General features: G+C 43.8%; 2 protein-coding genes across 2 annotated transcripts in view; both read left to right on the forward strand.

Moving 5' to 3' along the window:
- The window catches only part of myo10l3 (myosin X, like 3), a 57,021-nt gene extending 45,770 nt beyond the window's left edge, over positions 1–11,251 (forward strand). Inside the window, exons 23-41 of the mRNA XM_034573330.1 lie at positions 479–889; positions 981–1,011; positions 1,124–1,960; positions 2,761–2,884; positions 3,164–3,407; positions 3,506–3,601; positions 3,786–3,879; positions 4,328–4,383; positions 4,479–4,621; positions 4,845–5,039; positions 5,182–5,339; positions 5,737–5,860; positions 6,459–6,756; positions 6,832–7,039; positions 7,151–7,287; positions 8,049–8,172; positions 8,265–8,720; positions 9,044–9,235; positions 9,627–11,251. Coding sequence (XP_034429221.1) covers positions 479–889; positions 981–1,011; positions 1,124–1,960; positions 2,761–2,884; positions 3,164–3,407; positions 3,506–3,601; positions 3,786–3,879; positions 4,328–4,383; positions 4,479–4,621; positions 4,845–5,039; positions 5,182–5,339; positions 5,737–5,860; positions 6,459–6,756; positions 6,832–7,039; positions 7,151–7,287; positions 8,049–8,172; positions 8,265–8,720; positions 9,044–9,235; positions 9,627–9,731 — 4,033 coding nt within the window. The 3' untranslated portion in view covers positions 9,732–11,251. The remainder of the gene's footprint in view (positions 1–478; positions 890–980; positions 1,012–1,123; positions 1,961–2,760; positions 2,885–3,163; positions 3,408–3,505; positions 3,602–3,785; positions 3,880–4,327; positions 4,384–4,478; positions 4,622–4,844; positions 5,040–5,181; positions 5,340–5,736; positions 5,861–6,458; positions 6,757–6,831; positions 7,040–7,150; positions 7,288–8,048; positions 8,173–8,264; positions 8,721–9,043; positions 9,236–9,626) is intronic.
- Positions 11,252–12,936: 1,685 nt separating this feature from the next.
- pttg1ipb (PTTG1 interacting protein b) lies at positions 12,937–14,494 on the forward strand. The gene is made up of 4 exons (XM_034574330.1): positions 12,937–13,077; positions 13,507–13,562; positions 13,653–13,761; positions 14,385–14,494. The coding sequence occupies exons 1-4, from the start codon at positions 12,981–12,983 to the stop codon at positions 14,492–14,494; spliced, it is 372 nt and encodes a 123-aa protein (XP_034430221.1). The 5' UTR covers positions 12,937–12,980.
- Positions 14,495–14,510: the final 16 nt, after the last annotated feature.

A 14,510-nucleotide genomic window follows, 5' to 3' on the forward strand; every position in this document is an offset into this window, starting at 1 on the left:
CCCTTGAGAGCCACTCGTACTAACTCAGGAAGTTCCCTAAAGACACAAGTGAAGCCTTTGTGTTATTATATGTAACGTTATCTCAGCTCGGAGCCTGTCCTGAGACCAGTCAGAGGCTGCGGAGCGATTACTGCGGAGACCAGGCCGGGGCCAAGGGTCAGAGAGTCAGAGCATTGTGTGTGGTCCGCTTGCAAGTCATGGTTGTGTTTATATGTTTGAATGCACGTGCAGTGTGTGGGTGAATGGGCTTAGTCACAGGCCCAACACGACAGCCCACATCTCCACAAAAGAACAGCACAAGCTCATCACACACTAAATATCGCACACAGTCTATAATGCACAGGCTTTCTTAAAAGTTGTTAACCTGTGTCAGGAAGAGATTATGTGGAACAGTGCAACCTCACAGATGTGTTGGATTAATAACGGGACCTGGCTATATACTGGATACAAATGTATGTGTTTTGATTTCCCTCACCAGGAAACAATACAAAAAGGTTCTGTCCAGCGTCGTCACCATCCAGAAGAACTACCGCGCCCACTTCTGGAGACGCGTCTTCCTGCGCCTGCGCGTGGCCACCCTCATCCTGCAGAAGCACCAGAGAGGCCGGCGTGCCCGATCGCTCTGTTGCCAGCTCAGGGAGGAGAATCAGAAGCGGGAGGAAGAGGAGAGGAGGAGGAGGAGGGAAGAAGAAGAGGAGGCGAGAAGGCGAGTAGAGGAGGAGCAGAACAGGAGGATGGAGGAGGAGAGGCAAAGGAGGGAGGAGGAGGAGAAACAGAGGCTGATGGACGAGGAGATGAGGAGGAGGGCGGAGGAGGAGTCAGTGAGGAAGGAGGAGATGAGACTGAAGGAGGAAGAGCAGAAAATGGCAGCCTCAGAAGATAAGAAAAGGTAGAGTGGTATGATAAAAGTGCCAATGTTAATACCAGATGACTCGGATCATCCCTGAATATGCATTCATGTATTCTTTTTTTGTTTTTAGGAACTCACTGGTCAATGGTGCTTGTCAGAAGGTAATTTATTTTCCATAACCATGATGACATAAGTGTCAAATAACGGATTGAAATGACAAAAACCATGAGATGTGAATGTGGGAGCATAAAACCTTCCTTGTCCTCTGTACAGAAGGAGCTGTCCCAGACTCTGTCCAACAACCACACCTCTGAGGAGGAGAGCCGTCAGATGGAGGAGATCCTGCGGCTGGAGCGGGAGATCGAGCGTCTGCAGAAGCAGCAGGAGGACGGCGTGTCCCTCCTCGGAGACGTCTCTCACGAGGAGCTGCGCCAGATGAGGGACGCAGAGATCTTCAGACTGGAGAAGGAAGCTTCCCGTGTCGCCACGGAGTTCCTGGATCTGCTGGACTTCGGGGGTCTGGAGCCGTCCCTCTCGAGCGAGGAGAACCTCCACGACCCGACTGAGTCCACCGCCCCTCTGGCTGAGGAGGAGGTGGACGAGGGTTTCCACGCCGAGGACGAGTGCATCCCTCTGCCTGACTTCCCTCCCCCGGCTGCAGTTCCTCTGGACAAAGAAGTATTCCAAAGCATCCCCCCTCCTCCGCCTGACTTTGCAGAGGGACTACTGGTCTCCTCCTCATCCACCTCCTCTCCTGCACTGGGGAAGCTCTCCCAAATCCCCACCAATGGACTGACTCATGCCCCTGTTCTCGCAGACTCCCAAACCCCCGACTCTCCACGTCCTCCTCCTCTTCCAGTAGTCACTAACGGAGATAGGGGGCCGTGCCAGAGCGCCAGCAAGGGGTCAAACTTTGAGCCTGTGGGTGAGGAGACGTCCCACACAAACCTGCCGGACACAGAGTCGGACTACGACCAGGAGGAGTTTGAGGAGGCTCATGGTAGCTCGGGTGCTAGCATAAACGACGGCCATATCACAGATGAGGAGGTGCTGCGGCAATCCTCCTGCACCCAGAACAGCCTGGACTCCTTCAGAGGCAGCTCGGACTCGGTGAGAACCTGCTGAGAGTCGTTTATAGTCAATGCTATGAGTTATAATGGGAAAATGTGCATAGTTGCACTTCTTAATGATCGGATTAATCATTTGGAGCAAAGAGGTCCAGCGGATGTTATTTTTAGAGAAATTAATTGAACTTGAATAGCTGAATTTTTATCTTCTGCGTCAGATCTAACTTTAGCTGTTGTTCACACACTCACACACACACACACACACACACACACACGTCACACACACCTGGATTTCCTCTGGGTATGTAGTTCTGACACGTTGCCTCTGCACAGACGGTGCTGAGCTGAATATCTCAAGATTCATGCTGCAGAAGTGCGAGTCTGAATCCTCTTAACGTATCAACAGACTGAGCTCGTGTTAGAAAAACAGAGAAACACTGTTGCTGCTTATTTGTTTTGGCTTCTGCTGGTGAACGTGTTCCCAGAAACTGCAAGTGAAGCAGAGAGCTCCGACGCAACACTGACAGATCAGCAAAATGTCAAAGGGGAGTGTGTGGGTGTATAAACAGGTTTTATGGCTTTTTTGATTAACAAATTGCGACAACCACGTCAGACAAGTTTTGGAGAATGATTTAAGCTGCAAAAATGAAACCATTGACTTCCTGTAGTATTCAGAAAATACAAAAACTTACTAACTGCAGACGTTAAATATGTTTAAAGTGCTGCTCATATAAATCGCTCTTAAAAATCACTTGTTCATTACAGTGTTTGGATCATTTTGACTGTAAATAACGTTCTCATGTCAGACCTCTCTCCTCATAAACGCCGGTGTTTGCGTTTCAGTTCATCGACAGCGACGAGGAGAACGACGGCTACGTGGACACAGACGAGGAGGTTTCCAATGGGAGAATGAATATGCTGAATGGCACCGGGCCTCCGTACTTCCATGGCTACCTCTACATGAAGAGTAAGTGGCTTTACCAAATCACTGCCCAGCAGGCATGCACATGATTCGTGCACAGATGAACACAGCAGTTATGCCTTTCAGGCTCTCTTATGTTTCTGGCTTGCGTGGTGTCGTTATTGTTGTTCTAGTGCTTGTATTGTGTTATATCACTTTTGTTGCATGTATGTAGGATCCATGTATATGTGGGTAAATGGCTGTGTACATGTGTATGGGAGGTGTTCAATTTCACGAAAGTATTTTCTTCTTCCCTCTGCTCTCTGCATCTTTATCACTTTTCAGGTGGTCTCATGATCCCGTGGCGCCGCCGCTGGTGCGTGCTCAAGGACGAGACCTTCATGTGGTTCCGGGCCAAGCAGGACTCCCTCAAGTCCGGCTGGCTTTACAAGAAGGGAGGAGGGATGTCCACCTTGTCTCGGCGCAACTGGAAGATGCGCTGGTTTGTTCTGCGGGAGTCGAAGCTCATGTACTTTGAGAACGACAGCGAAGAGAAGCTGAAAGGGACCATCGACGTCCGCAGCACCAAGTAAGACCCTGTTCTCAGCCACTGGGGTTAAAAAACATCTTCTCTTTGTCTGTAAGTGCTGTTTCTCAAGAGGTATGGTTCACTCTGCTTCTCTGTAGGGAGATCGTGGACAATCATGAGAAGGAAAATGCACTGAATATTGTGACTGAGGACAGAACCTACCACATCTATGCAGAGTCGCCAGAAGATGCCAGGTATGACACATCCATATATTGTATATCATCTAACTGTGGCTTGTCCTTGCCTTCCTCCTTCTCTATAAGTAATGTGTGGAAACAAAGTTCCCCCTTGTGGTTGCCAGTGGAAGTTCACGGTGTAATTTTCAATTACATGTTTGGTAAACTTGTTCCTTCTGAACTCCCTCTGACCCCCGTCCAGCGGTTGGTTCAGCGTGCTGAGTCGGGTCCACAGTGCCAGTCCAGAGCAGCTCATGGAAATGAACCACGAACAAGCCAACCCAAAGAATGCAGTGGTTAGTGCCGTCTTACCTCTCTGCTGCCGGGGCCCCAGCCTCTGATCCGCTTTTCACTCGGTGGAGCTTGAAACTGAATTGGCTGAAGTATGATGGGCCAGATTTATGCTGATAAAGCAGAATGAACACACTGGTGTGTCATTGTTCAGTTTTTTTAAAGATTACATTGGTTAAAAGCATCCACAGATGTAGAAAATTCCATGAGCCAGATGAAGAGGTGTTCACTAAGGTAGCCTGTCTCTATCCTGACAATAAACAGCATTATTTATTCAATCACATTCTTACACCTTGTTTTAATCAGCTAGGAACATACGACAGTGACGTTTAAGCTCATTTAGTCCATTTTAAATCATGGAAATGTAATGCAACTTTCTAAATCTTTCATTCCACTGCAATGATACTCATAATCACACAATGTCAAGTATTCACCTCTTTCTCCTCTGTCCAGGGCACACTAGACGTGGGCTTGATAGATTCCGTTTGTGCATCAGACAACCCTGACAGGTGAGGAAACCTAACCCATGTCTGATTAAAAACATTTGAACTACAGTACAGAGTGTATGTGATGGAGCAACATGTGTGATGTGTCCTGTTTCCAGACCAAACTCGTTTGTGATCATCACGGCCAACCGGGTGATCCACTGCAACACAGACACGCCTGAGGAGATGCACCACTGGATCGGGCTGCTGCAGAAATCTAAAGGAGACTCCAAGGTCGACGGACAGGAGTTCTTAGTCAGAGGTCAGTCAGTAGACACAGATTAATTTACATTTTAGAGTGAGGGCCCTCACCCCAATGTTCCACAAATGTTCCCCTTTTTGTTAAAGCGTCTGATCCGGACAATCTCCTGCTGCGTTCTTTGTATGTGAAAGGCAAACTCCGGATATTGTCCAGACTCGACTTTCATGTCTAGAGACAGGTTAAGAAAACTCTTAATGTGGAAATCCTTTGTTCATCCTCACAGGCTGGTTGCATAAAGAGATGAGGTCCGGGGCTAAGAGCTCGTCTCTGAAGCTGAAGAAGCGCTGGTTTGTTCTCACCACTAACTCTCTGGACTATTATAAGTCCTCAGAGCGCACCGCCGCCAAACTGGGAACTCTGGTCCTCAACAGTCTCTGCTCGGTGATGCAGCCTGATGAGAAGGTCTTCAAGGACACCGGTCAGTTCCCAGTCAACGCTGCTCGACCTATGAAAAATATAGTTAATCTGAAGAGCTATGTTATATTTATTGTCATTTATCAGCTTTTTACAACAGGTCGTTCCTATGTCAACTCTAATTACCTTTTGTCTTTTTCTCTTAGGTTACTGGAATATAATCATCCACGGGCGTAAGCACTCTTACCGCCTTTACACCAAATTGCTGAATGAAGCCATGCGGTGGACGAATGCCATACAGGGAGCAATAGACAGCAAAGTTCCCATTGAAACCCCAACACAGCAACTCATCAGGGACATCAAGGTACGGAACATTCACCCGACTGTTCGTCCTCTTGTTTTGATCCGTGTGACATTCAACTCACTTCTGTGTCACGACATTGGGCTGATAATATTTTGTTTATTCTGCATAACATTAACATTAATGATATTGTAACTCAAATTCTTTCCAGTCATGCAAACCTGTGGCAGGGACGCACACTGTAGTAAAGTGAGGTACATGGACTCACTACATGTGTGCTGTGAAGTCTTAAGCTTTGCCTGTTTCAAAACATCCTGTTTTCCTGAGCTGTTACTGCCAAAAGTTCAAGACTGATATTGTTTCCCTGTTATTTTTCTTATCTGCCTTCATCGAACAAACAGATTTCCAGCTTTTTTAAGATTGCTCTACGTTACACTGACCCAGTTTTCTGTCTTTTTAGGAGAGCAGTTTAAATGTGGAGGCAGTGGAGCAGACATACTGGAGGAACCCCATCCTGAGATACACCCAGCATCCTTTGCACTCTCCTCTTCTACCTCTGCCCTATGGAGACGTCAGTGTCCACTGTAAGTGCTCTGGCCTGCAGCTGCTGCTACTTGATTTCTGTTGGTTCTGATGGTTTGCTTCTTGGGGGAAACCAGAACATAAATGCTGGAACATGCACCTTTATACATACATTTTTTTCCGTATTTTTCTTCATCACGTAGTCTGAGTCTGCCAAAATACAGTAATACAGTCAAATTCACCAGCTGGAGAAAAGATGGGACCTTTCAAAAAATACATAAATAAATAATAACAAAACTGGAATGGTACACTTCAGATTTTTCTTATTAAGATCTGTCCCAAACTTCAATGGGTTCATTCTTGGCCTGTGTCCATGGAAATCCATTCAGTAGTTGTTTGCGTACTCCTGCTGACAAACAAACTATTCAAAAATTAAACAAACATACAGGCATGAAAACATAACCTCCTTGATGGATGTAATAAAAACATCAAGGGGAAAAAGGATGTTTGTACACTGGGTGCATTTCAATGAAACTTTAAGCAATATATTTGAAAGTTCTCAAATCCCATTTAACAAGTTATAGGTAAAGTAATTATTTGGTTTGGGGGTCGGGTTATGGTCGGTTGTTAGAAATGAACTTTACCTCTCTGTCCTCCCAGTGCAAAAGGAGAAGGGTTACACCAGCCTGCAGGACGAGGCCGTGAAGATCTTCAACTCGCTGCAGGAGATGGAGGCCGTTTCCGACCCCGTGCCAATCATCCAGGGAATCCTACAGACCTGCCAAGACTTGAAGTCGCTAAGAGATGAGGTGTACTGTCAGCTGATCAAACAGACCAATCACGTCCCGCACCCCAACAGCCTCGCCAACCGCGCCCACTGGCACCTCCTGACCTGCATGACCTGCACCTTCCTGCCCAGCCGAGGCATCTTACGCTACCTCAAGTTTCACCTCAAAAGGTACGAGCCACTCAGACCCTCACGGACGATTACAGCTGCCTGAGACTTGCAGCTCACCTGTGGATATTTCTTTAGGATCAAGGAGCTGTTCCCTGGTACAGAGATTGAGAGTTTTGCCCACTTCATCGGTGAGTCCCTGAAGAAAACCAAGACCAGAGAGTTGGTTCCCTCCCAAGAGGAAATCGTGGCGCTTCTTACCAGACAGGAAATGACGACCACCGTCTACTGCCACGGAGGAGGCTCCTGCAAGATCTCCATCAACTCACACACCAGTGCGGGAGAGGTGAGCGAGCTGTAGTCCCAAACGAATACATGGCTATTTTAGATGTTGCTTTTCAGGTGGATCTTATGTCTCATGATGTGATTGTTGATATCTCGCCTCTTTTGTCTTCAGGTGGTTGAGAAGCTCATCAGAGGTTTGGCCATGGAGGACAGCAGGAACATGTTTGCCCTCTTTGAGCACAACAACACCGTAGACAAAGCTGTGGAGAGCAGGGTCCTTGTGGCCGATGTTTTGGCGAAATTTGAAAGGTATGTTTTTCATGATTTTGACGTCCTGTTTACTTAAGTAAAAGTATCAAAGTAAAGGCTCTAACATGTATTCAAGGGATAAAGGTAAAAGAGACATTTCTAGCAGTTGTATCTGTGAAAGCAAACTGAGACTTGTGTCACATCAATATAGTTCAAAGACTATTGAACTTAAACCTATTTCAAATAAAATGAAAAACCAATACAATAAAAAGAAAGAAAGGTTTAAGAAAGAAAAGATTTGTGAGCATTGTGAACATTTATCAAGGAGGAAATGAAAGTATTAAATGACATATTCTTAATTTAAATAAGGCCAGGGATAGGGAATGTTTTGTGGCTGATTCGTCCCTTTCTTCCACGTCCTTGTCACAGACATGAGCGCCCCACCTCTCCACAAGTCTCCCTCTCTTTATACGCCCTTAATATGCCCTGTTAGATAAACCACAAGGAATCGTCTTTTCTGTGTTATTGTCCATTTAGTTTGAAATCTGTCTTGATGTTGGGAAGGTCGCGCTCGAAGATGCAAAATAAAAGTAACGGATAACTCCCCTCAAATGCATAAATACGAAAGTAACAAGCCTGTTTGGAAAATGTAAGGAGTAGGAAGTACAGATATATGTGTTAGAATGTAGGGGGGCTAAGTCGACAGAAAAATAGATACTCAAGTAAAGTACAGATACCTAAAAAAATCTACTTAAGTGCTGTAGCAAAGTATTTGTACTTTGTTACTTGTGTAAGTGACACAGTTGTGATTTTCCCACCAGACTGTCTGGCAGTGAGGAAGCTGAGAACGAGGGCCAGTGGAAACTCTATTTCAAACTCTACTGCTTCCTGGATGTGGAGAGCATGCCAAGGGAAGGAGTGGAGTTTGCCTTCATGTTCGAGCAGGTGTGTTTTACTCATCATGTTACACTTTACAGAGGGTTTCTTTTCTAATCACGTGTCGCAGTTGGTGCTAATGTTGAACGTTTTTCCTTCAGGCCCATGAGAGTTTGACCAGAGGCCACTTCCCTGCCCGCGAGGAGACCCTGCAGCACCTGGCAGCTCTGCGCCTGCAGTTTCTGTACGGGGACAAAGTGCGGGCCACCTGGAGCCTGGAGAACGTCTATCCCGTGGGCCGCCTGCGCAGTCGCATCCTGCAGTTCACCAAGGTGGGTGGAGCCTCGGGGTCAGGCCAGACTCTGGAGCGTCGGAGGACCAGCTTCCTGGATGGGACACTGCGTCGGGGGTTGAAGACGGGCTCGATGAAGAAGCAGCGCATGGAGGAGGAGCAGATGCTGGAGATGTGGATAAAGGAGGAGATGTCCGCCACCAGAGCCAGCATCGTGGAGAAGTGGTCTCGCCTCAAAGCTCTGGATCAGCACCAGGCCATGCTCAAATACATGACCATCATCAAAGAGTGGCCTGGATATGGATCCACACTGTTTGATGTGGAGGTAAGTTCACTCGGACCTTAATCATAACTTTCAAACCTACCCTGTTTGGTTTGGACCTTGGAATCACAGTATCAGTTTAATCCAAACCTAAATAACATGTGTAAAAGGTTCCTCTGAGGTCCGGACTAAATTTAGTTGGTGTGCAGTGTGAAAACATGGACTTTCAGACTAATTGCAGGAAATTGAGACAGAATTAAACAATGTAAGAAATGAAATGCAAATAATGGCACTGATAAAACATCCCATCTCACTGATACCCAGTCTGCAAGGCCGATCACACGTTGAATAATGCTCTTAAAATCCTTTTTTGAATGTCTCTCCAGTGCAAAGAAGGAGGCTTCCCTCATGACCTGTGGCTGAGTGTGAGCGCTGAGAACGTGTCGGTCTATAAGAAGGGGGAGCCCAAACCTCTGGAGAAGTTCCCCTATGAGCACATCATCTTCTTTGGCGCTCCACAGCCGTGCACGTACAAGATCACAGTGGATGAGCGAGAAATGTTCTTTGAAACACCACAGGTAAGAAAAAATGATGTATGTGGATATGGAGATATACAGTCTGTGTGTATGTATTATTCATCAGAGCATAGATTACAGCAGCAGACTTTATTGTTTAAGGACAGAAATGTTTCAATCCATTGTAAATTAAATTTATCAGAATGATCTAGATTCACTGATGATGATGTTCTTAACACGTGACGGACACAAAACAGAATTTAAAAAAAAACAAAGAGAATACAAATTCAAACTCTGCACAAAGTCCGGACTCCCTTGTCTGGACATTTTCCGGAGTTCATGACTGAAAATGGCTCATTTGCTTTTGTGAAAACATTCCGATTATTAGGTTATTTTACACGTGAAGTTTTGTTGCACTGTTTTTTTAACGTGTGTTTCCTCGTTACATTTCCAGGTGGGAGAGATCACAAAGATCATGAAAGCCTACATAAACATGATTGTGAAGAAGCGCTGCAGTGTGAAGTCTGTGTCCAGCTATGGAACCAACTGGATCAGGTGATTGACTCCACAGGACTTGGATACAGTTTGAACACCACATCTGAACTATTACGAGCAAGAATGGACAGAAGAGAAATGAGAAGAGGAATAAAATCCCGTTTGACAAACTAAACAAACTCCAGCCGGAAAGTTTAATCTCCACAAATAACAAAAAAATGCAGATATCTTTACTGCTCGTGTGGGAGCATCTGCACCATTTGAAGCTTTATCGTCATCCTGAGTGTCGCCTCCCGTCATGCAGTCTCCAGACAATGTTACTCTCCTTACTCACACTTTTCATTTCTACCATTCTACTTGAAATGTAAGTCAGGAATCTGTCGTGGATTTTATTTTCAGTTCCACCCCCAAAAATATTCAAGATGCACATTAGCAACTGAATTTAGACTTGATCTAATTTCCATCAAGCCCACATCCCAAACTGTGTAAAAGAATGTGTTGCAGTGACAAACACACCCTGCAGCCCAGTGTAATGAATGTTCTCCTGGATGGAGATTCCCTCAGGTTAATGTGTAATGTAAAGTGTCATCCTCCCAGGGAGCTCCTCTCCCTCATCTTGCCTTATTTAAGTTTTTATTGTAGCTATTTAATCTGGATTAATTAGTTAAAGTGCAAATGTGGCCTTTCAGATAAATTTCGAGGTGTTGCGTAACGTGGGTCGTGGAAGTTAGTGCGTCCATGGGTGTGTGGGTGTGTGTGCGACAAAAACAAGAACAAGTCAAATAAATGCAGCAAATAAACAAATTCAATGTAAATAACCACTGCATCAGTGGAGATGCAACATTTATAACCACTGCATTAGAGTATTTTCTCAAAAGGAAGCAGTACTAGAATCAGAGCAACGTTGATTTGACGTGAACTGAATTGGTTTGGGTTTGTCTCTGAAACGTTTTGTAGCTGAAACTGATGTTCGAGGAAAGCATGGTGTCATCTGTATAGTGTGTCTGTGTCTAAAAGATTGTCTTTTTTTAGTGATGTCAAAGGCCACGTGAGGGTGGAGTATTTATTTATTGAAGTGTCAGTAGACGAGAGAATAAGCTCAGAGAAGTGAACTGTGTGCTGGAAAATGTAATGATGCCGTTTTGCTTTGTCATGTGTGTGTTCAGGGACACAAGAATTCTGAAACAGACAATTGTTCATGATTTAAAATTGATTTTCCAAATTTTTAATCCTGTTTCTGACCATTTGTCAACATGATATAACCTCAGTGTGTTGCCCTGATATATTTCCTCTCCTCGGCCTCAAAACACTCGAGCTTCAGCCAATCAACCATCAGTATATGTCATGATAATATGGTCCAAACCTAATGAGCTTAGCATTTACCTCACATTGCATCACTGTCTTCCATTGCTCTCCGATCGTACTCGCATAGGCGTTCTGGTCAGCTGCCGGCGGCCACACCAGGGACTGACAATGCCACTGACGATGACTGAGATTTCTGATTGTTTTGAAGTGGAAAAATCAGGAAAATGTTTTATATCAGAATTTAAAGATGCTTTAATAAATTATTGTATTTCAAAATGGCTCGTGTGTTTGTGTCTTGTGTTCTGTCATGTCTTATGTTGGACCGTATAGAATCTAGATGTGTCTCCTTAACCTCAGGTGCCAAATATGAACACTTAACTACACCAATAATATAACACATATAATACTGTACCAGCAAATGCTAACTGTTAAAATCCCAATGCTGGAATTTAAGTTAGTGTCTATGTGCACGTTTATATGCAAAATACTCCATACTTTTGATACTTACTAAATACAATGATGAGAGCATTGCTACTTTGCACATACAGAGAAATCAGTATATAGTTTGATCTTAAGTCAGTTAAACTGTTTTATTCTTGAAACTTTAAGCGATGAGAAAATGACGTTAACAACCATATGAAACCATATCATAATAGCTGCCTAGCATGAGCATGATGGCATGATGATGATCATAGAAGACTCATACTCTATGTCATCATAGGATGATAATTTGGAATCCACCAAAAGTATTTTCTTCTTTTGGTGGATTCCAAAGTATGACTCACCTTCTATATCATCAATCATAGAAAATTGATGACATAGTAACCTGTGAGTTCCTATGTCATCAAAGGAACCTGTGATGACATAGAAGATGAGTCCTCTATGTCATTGAAGGAGCCTTCTTCATTTAGGAGAGCTGGATTCCAAAACACACCCACAACTCTAGCTTGATCCTGTAGAAGATATTCTAGGTCCCCAGCATCAGAGATTTCAGACTCAGAATCAAGACCAAGACTTGTCTCCTCAATTTCCTCATCAACCGTAAGTCTGAAATGATTGCGACCAGCCATACTAACACTCTGGATAAAGAAAATCAAAAGCATTTTTTTTCATATTTTCAAATGCATATCAATCAGTCTTAAGTATATACTGTTATATTTCGAGTTTTATTTTGTTGATCTAGCTATGGTCAGCTAGCCAGAAAAGAAGCTAGCTAGTTAACAGCGAGTTAGCTAGCTCGCCAGAAAAGAAGCTAGCTAGCTAACAGCGAGTTAGTATTGTACATATTTCTCTTTCTCACTAGTAATGGATTGTAAAATAAGACTTACTTGCACCAGATGTGCAAAAGCAGCTGTGTGAAATCAATGGTAGGTGTTCCGTAGTGAACTATAGATATATATAGGGGCAGGTATAGATATAGAGATAAATCAAGATAGATATAAAGTTATAGTTATACGGATACAGCTAATATAGATATAGATATATAAGTATACAGATAGAGATATAGAGAAAGACAGATAGAGATAAAGATAGATATAGAGCGATATAGATGTAGACATAGATATATATATATATATATATATATATATATATATATATATATATATATATAAAAGTATTAGTAAATGATCTATAAACCATTTATAAAGTCAAAATATAGTCACACATAGTCTTTGAAATGTTTTTTTTTTTAACATAACATCGACTTGTGTTTGTTTGAAGGGTTTTATGTTAGTTTGTAAAATACAGCATAAAGAAACAACCCCTCATTCACACATCTCCTCTCATGTATAAAACCCTGTGTTCAGTGTCCAGCTGTTTGGACCCTGCAGCTGTCGTCATCAAACCAGCGTCGGGAGCTCGTGACGTCATCGCGCTCGGCCCCACCCTCCTCCTCCTCCTCCTCATCCTCCTCTGTGTCTCCAGACTTGTTGCAACAAGTCGGTCGGTCTTCCCCAAGTTCGAGACTTTCACGTCCACGCTCTCGACGCTCTCCAGCCGCTCCACGATGGCCGCAGTGTGCAGAGCTTTAGTGGCCGCCGCTGTCCTCACTCTGTTCGGCGTGTTTCTCGGCGCAGAGGCGCAGAGTCCGACTCCAGCCCCGGGTAAGTGACTTCTCCTCTCTCTGCTCTGCTGGGGCTGATGGGCTCTGCTTTGTCCGGGTCAGGAGGCTGTCACATGACTGGGGGCTAAATGGATTTTCCTGAATGTAGAAGGAACGATGAACATCTGAAGTTATTGTAAAGGCTGCACTGTTTGTGGACATGTGTTGACTTCTGCAGAAGGTCAACTTTACACCAGTGTTTCGTGTGGGAAAGTGTCAGTCTGACTGTATGTGGTTGCCTTTTCTGTTAATCATTTACCAAAGTGGGGAGAGGATAGAATTTATAGGAAGATTTGTATCAGATTTCTTATTTTATTTCCTCTTATTTCCTTCTAACTTTATTCCTATACCTGCTCAGACTTACATAATGAATGCAGGGCCTGTACCCATCCATAAAACTAGAACCCACTGTGACTCCTCTCATTTTCAGTTCCTTGTGCCATGAGATCCAACACCAGCTGTGCAGAGTGTCTGAAGAATGTCACAGTGAGTCTCCTGAAACCCAGACTTATACAAATGAGGTCCTCGGTTGTCTCTTGGTGCTCAGCACTGTATTGTTTGTTGTATCTGTTGCAGTGTTTGTGGTGTGGACCAACCCAACAATGCATCGACTACCCAGTGAGGAACCTCCTGCCCCACAGGAGCATGTGTCCTTTGGATGCTGCACGATGGGGGGTCTGCTGGGGTAAGACTTTTCATCTGGGTTCACCCTGCAAGCATTTGATATTTAGATTCTTTGTGGGACATCTTTATAATAATAAATAACAATAAAACAATTAATGAACTGTTAAAGTAATTTTAAATTAAAAAAAAAAGACCAATATGCTCAAGTTACAGCTTCTGTTTATCAGGATTTGCTGCTTTTCTTTTTGCTACCTGATGGTGAAGTTTATAATTTTAAGCAATTTGAAGATTTCATACAGAGCTGCTGGAATTTGTGGATTTTTGTGGATTTTATTTTACTATTTTTGATATTTTAGAAGTCATACAATTCTTTGAATCAATCATTAATGAAAATAATCTCAAATTACAGACATGGTTTTGCACCTTCCTCAGATCAAGAAATCTTATGAGATAATAAATACTTGAATTAAGGATTTGCTTACTAATTACGGTGCTTCTTCAGAAGAACCATAACCAACCAATTTGAATAATAATAAATTAATATTGTGTACTGTACCAAGACCTCGGACACCCAGTTATCAAATAAAGTCTAACTGAGAAAACCTTTGTTATGTTCGTTTATTGGATCTGAACATCCCTGACTTATGGATGTTTACATTTCCTTTGCGTCTGTCTTTGATACAGTCAACTTCAAGGTTCTGATGATCAGCATGTCGGTGGTGGCTGGCGTCATCATCATCATCATCGGCATCATTTGCTGCTGCTGCTGCAGCAGATGTCAAGTAGTCGGGTAAGTATTAAGTCTCGTGA

This window comes from Hippoglossus hippoglossus, chromosome 21 (assembly GCF_009819705.1).
Source record: "Hippoglossus hippoglossus isolate fHipHip1 chromosome 21, fHipHip1.pri, whole genome shotgun sequence".
Taxonomy (NCBI): Eukaryota; Metazoa; Chordata; class Actinopteri; order Pleuronectiformes; family Pleuronectidae; genus Hippoglossus; species Hippoglossus hippoglossus.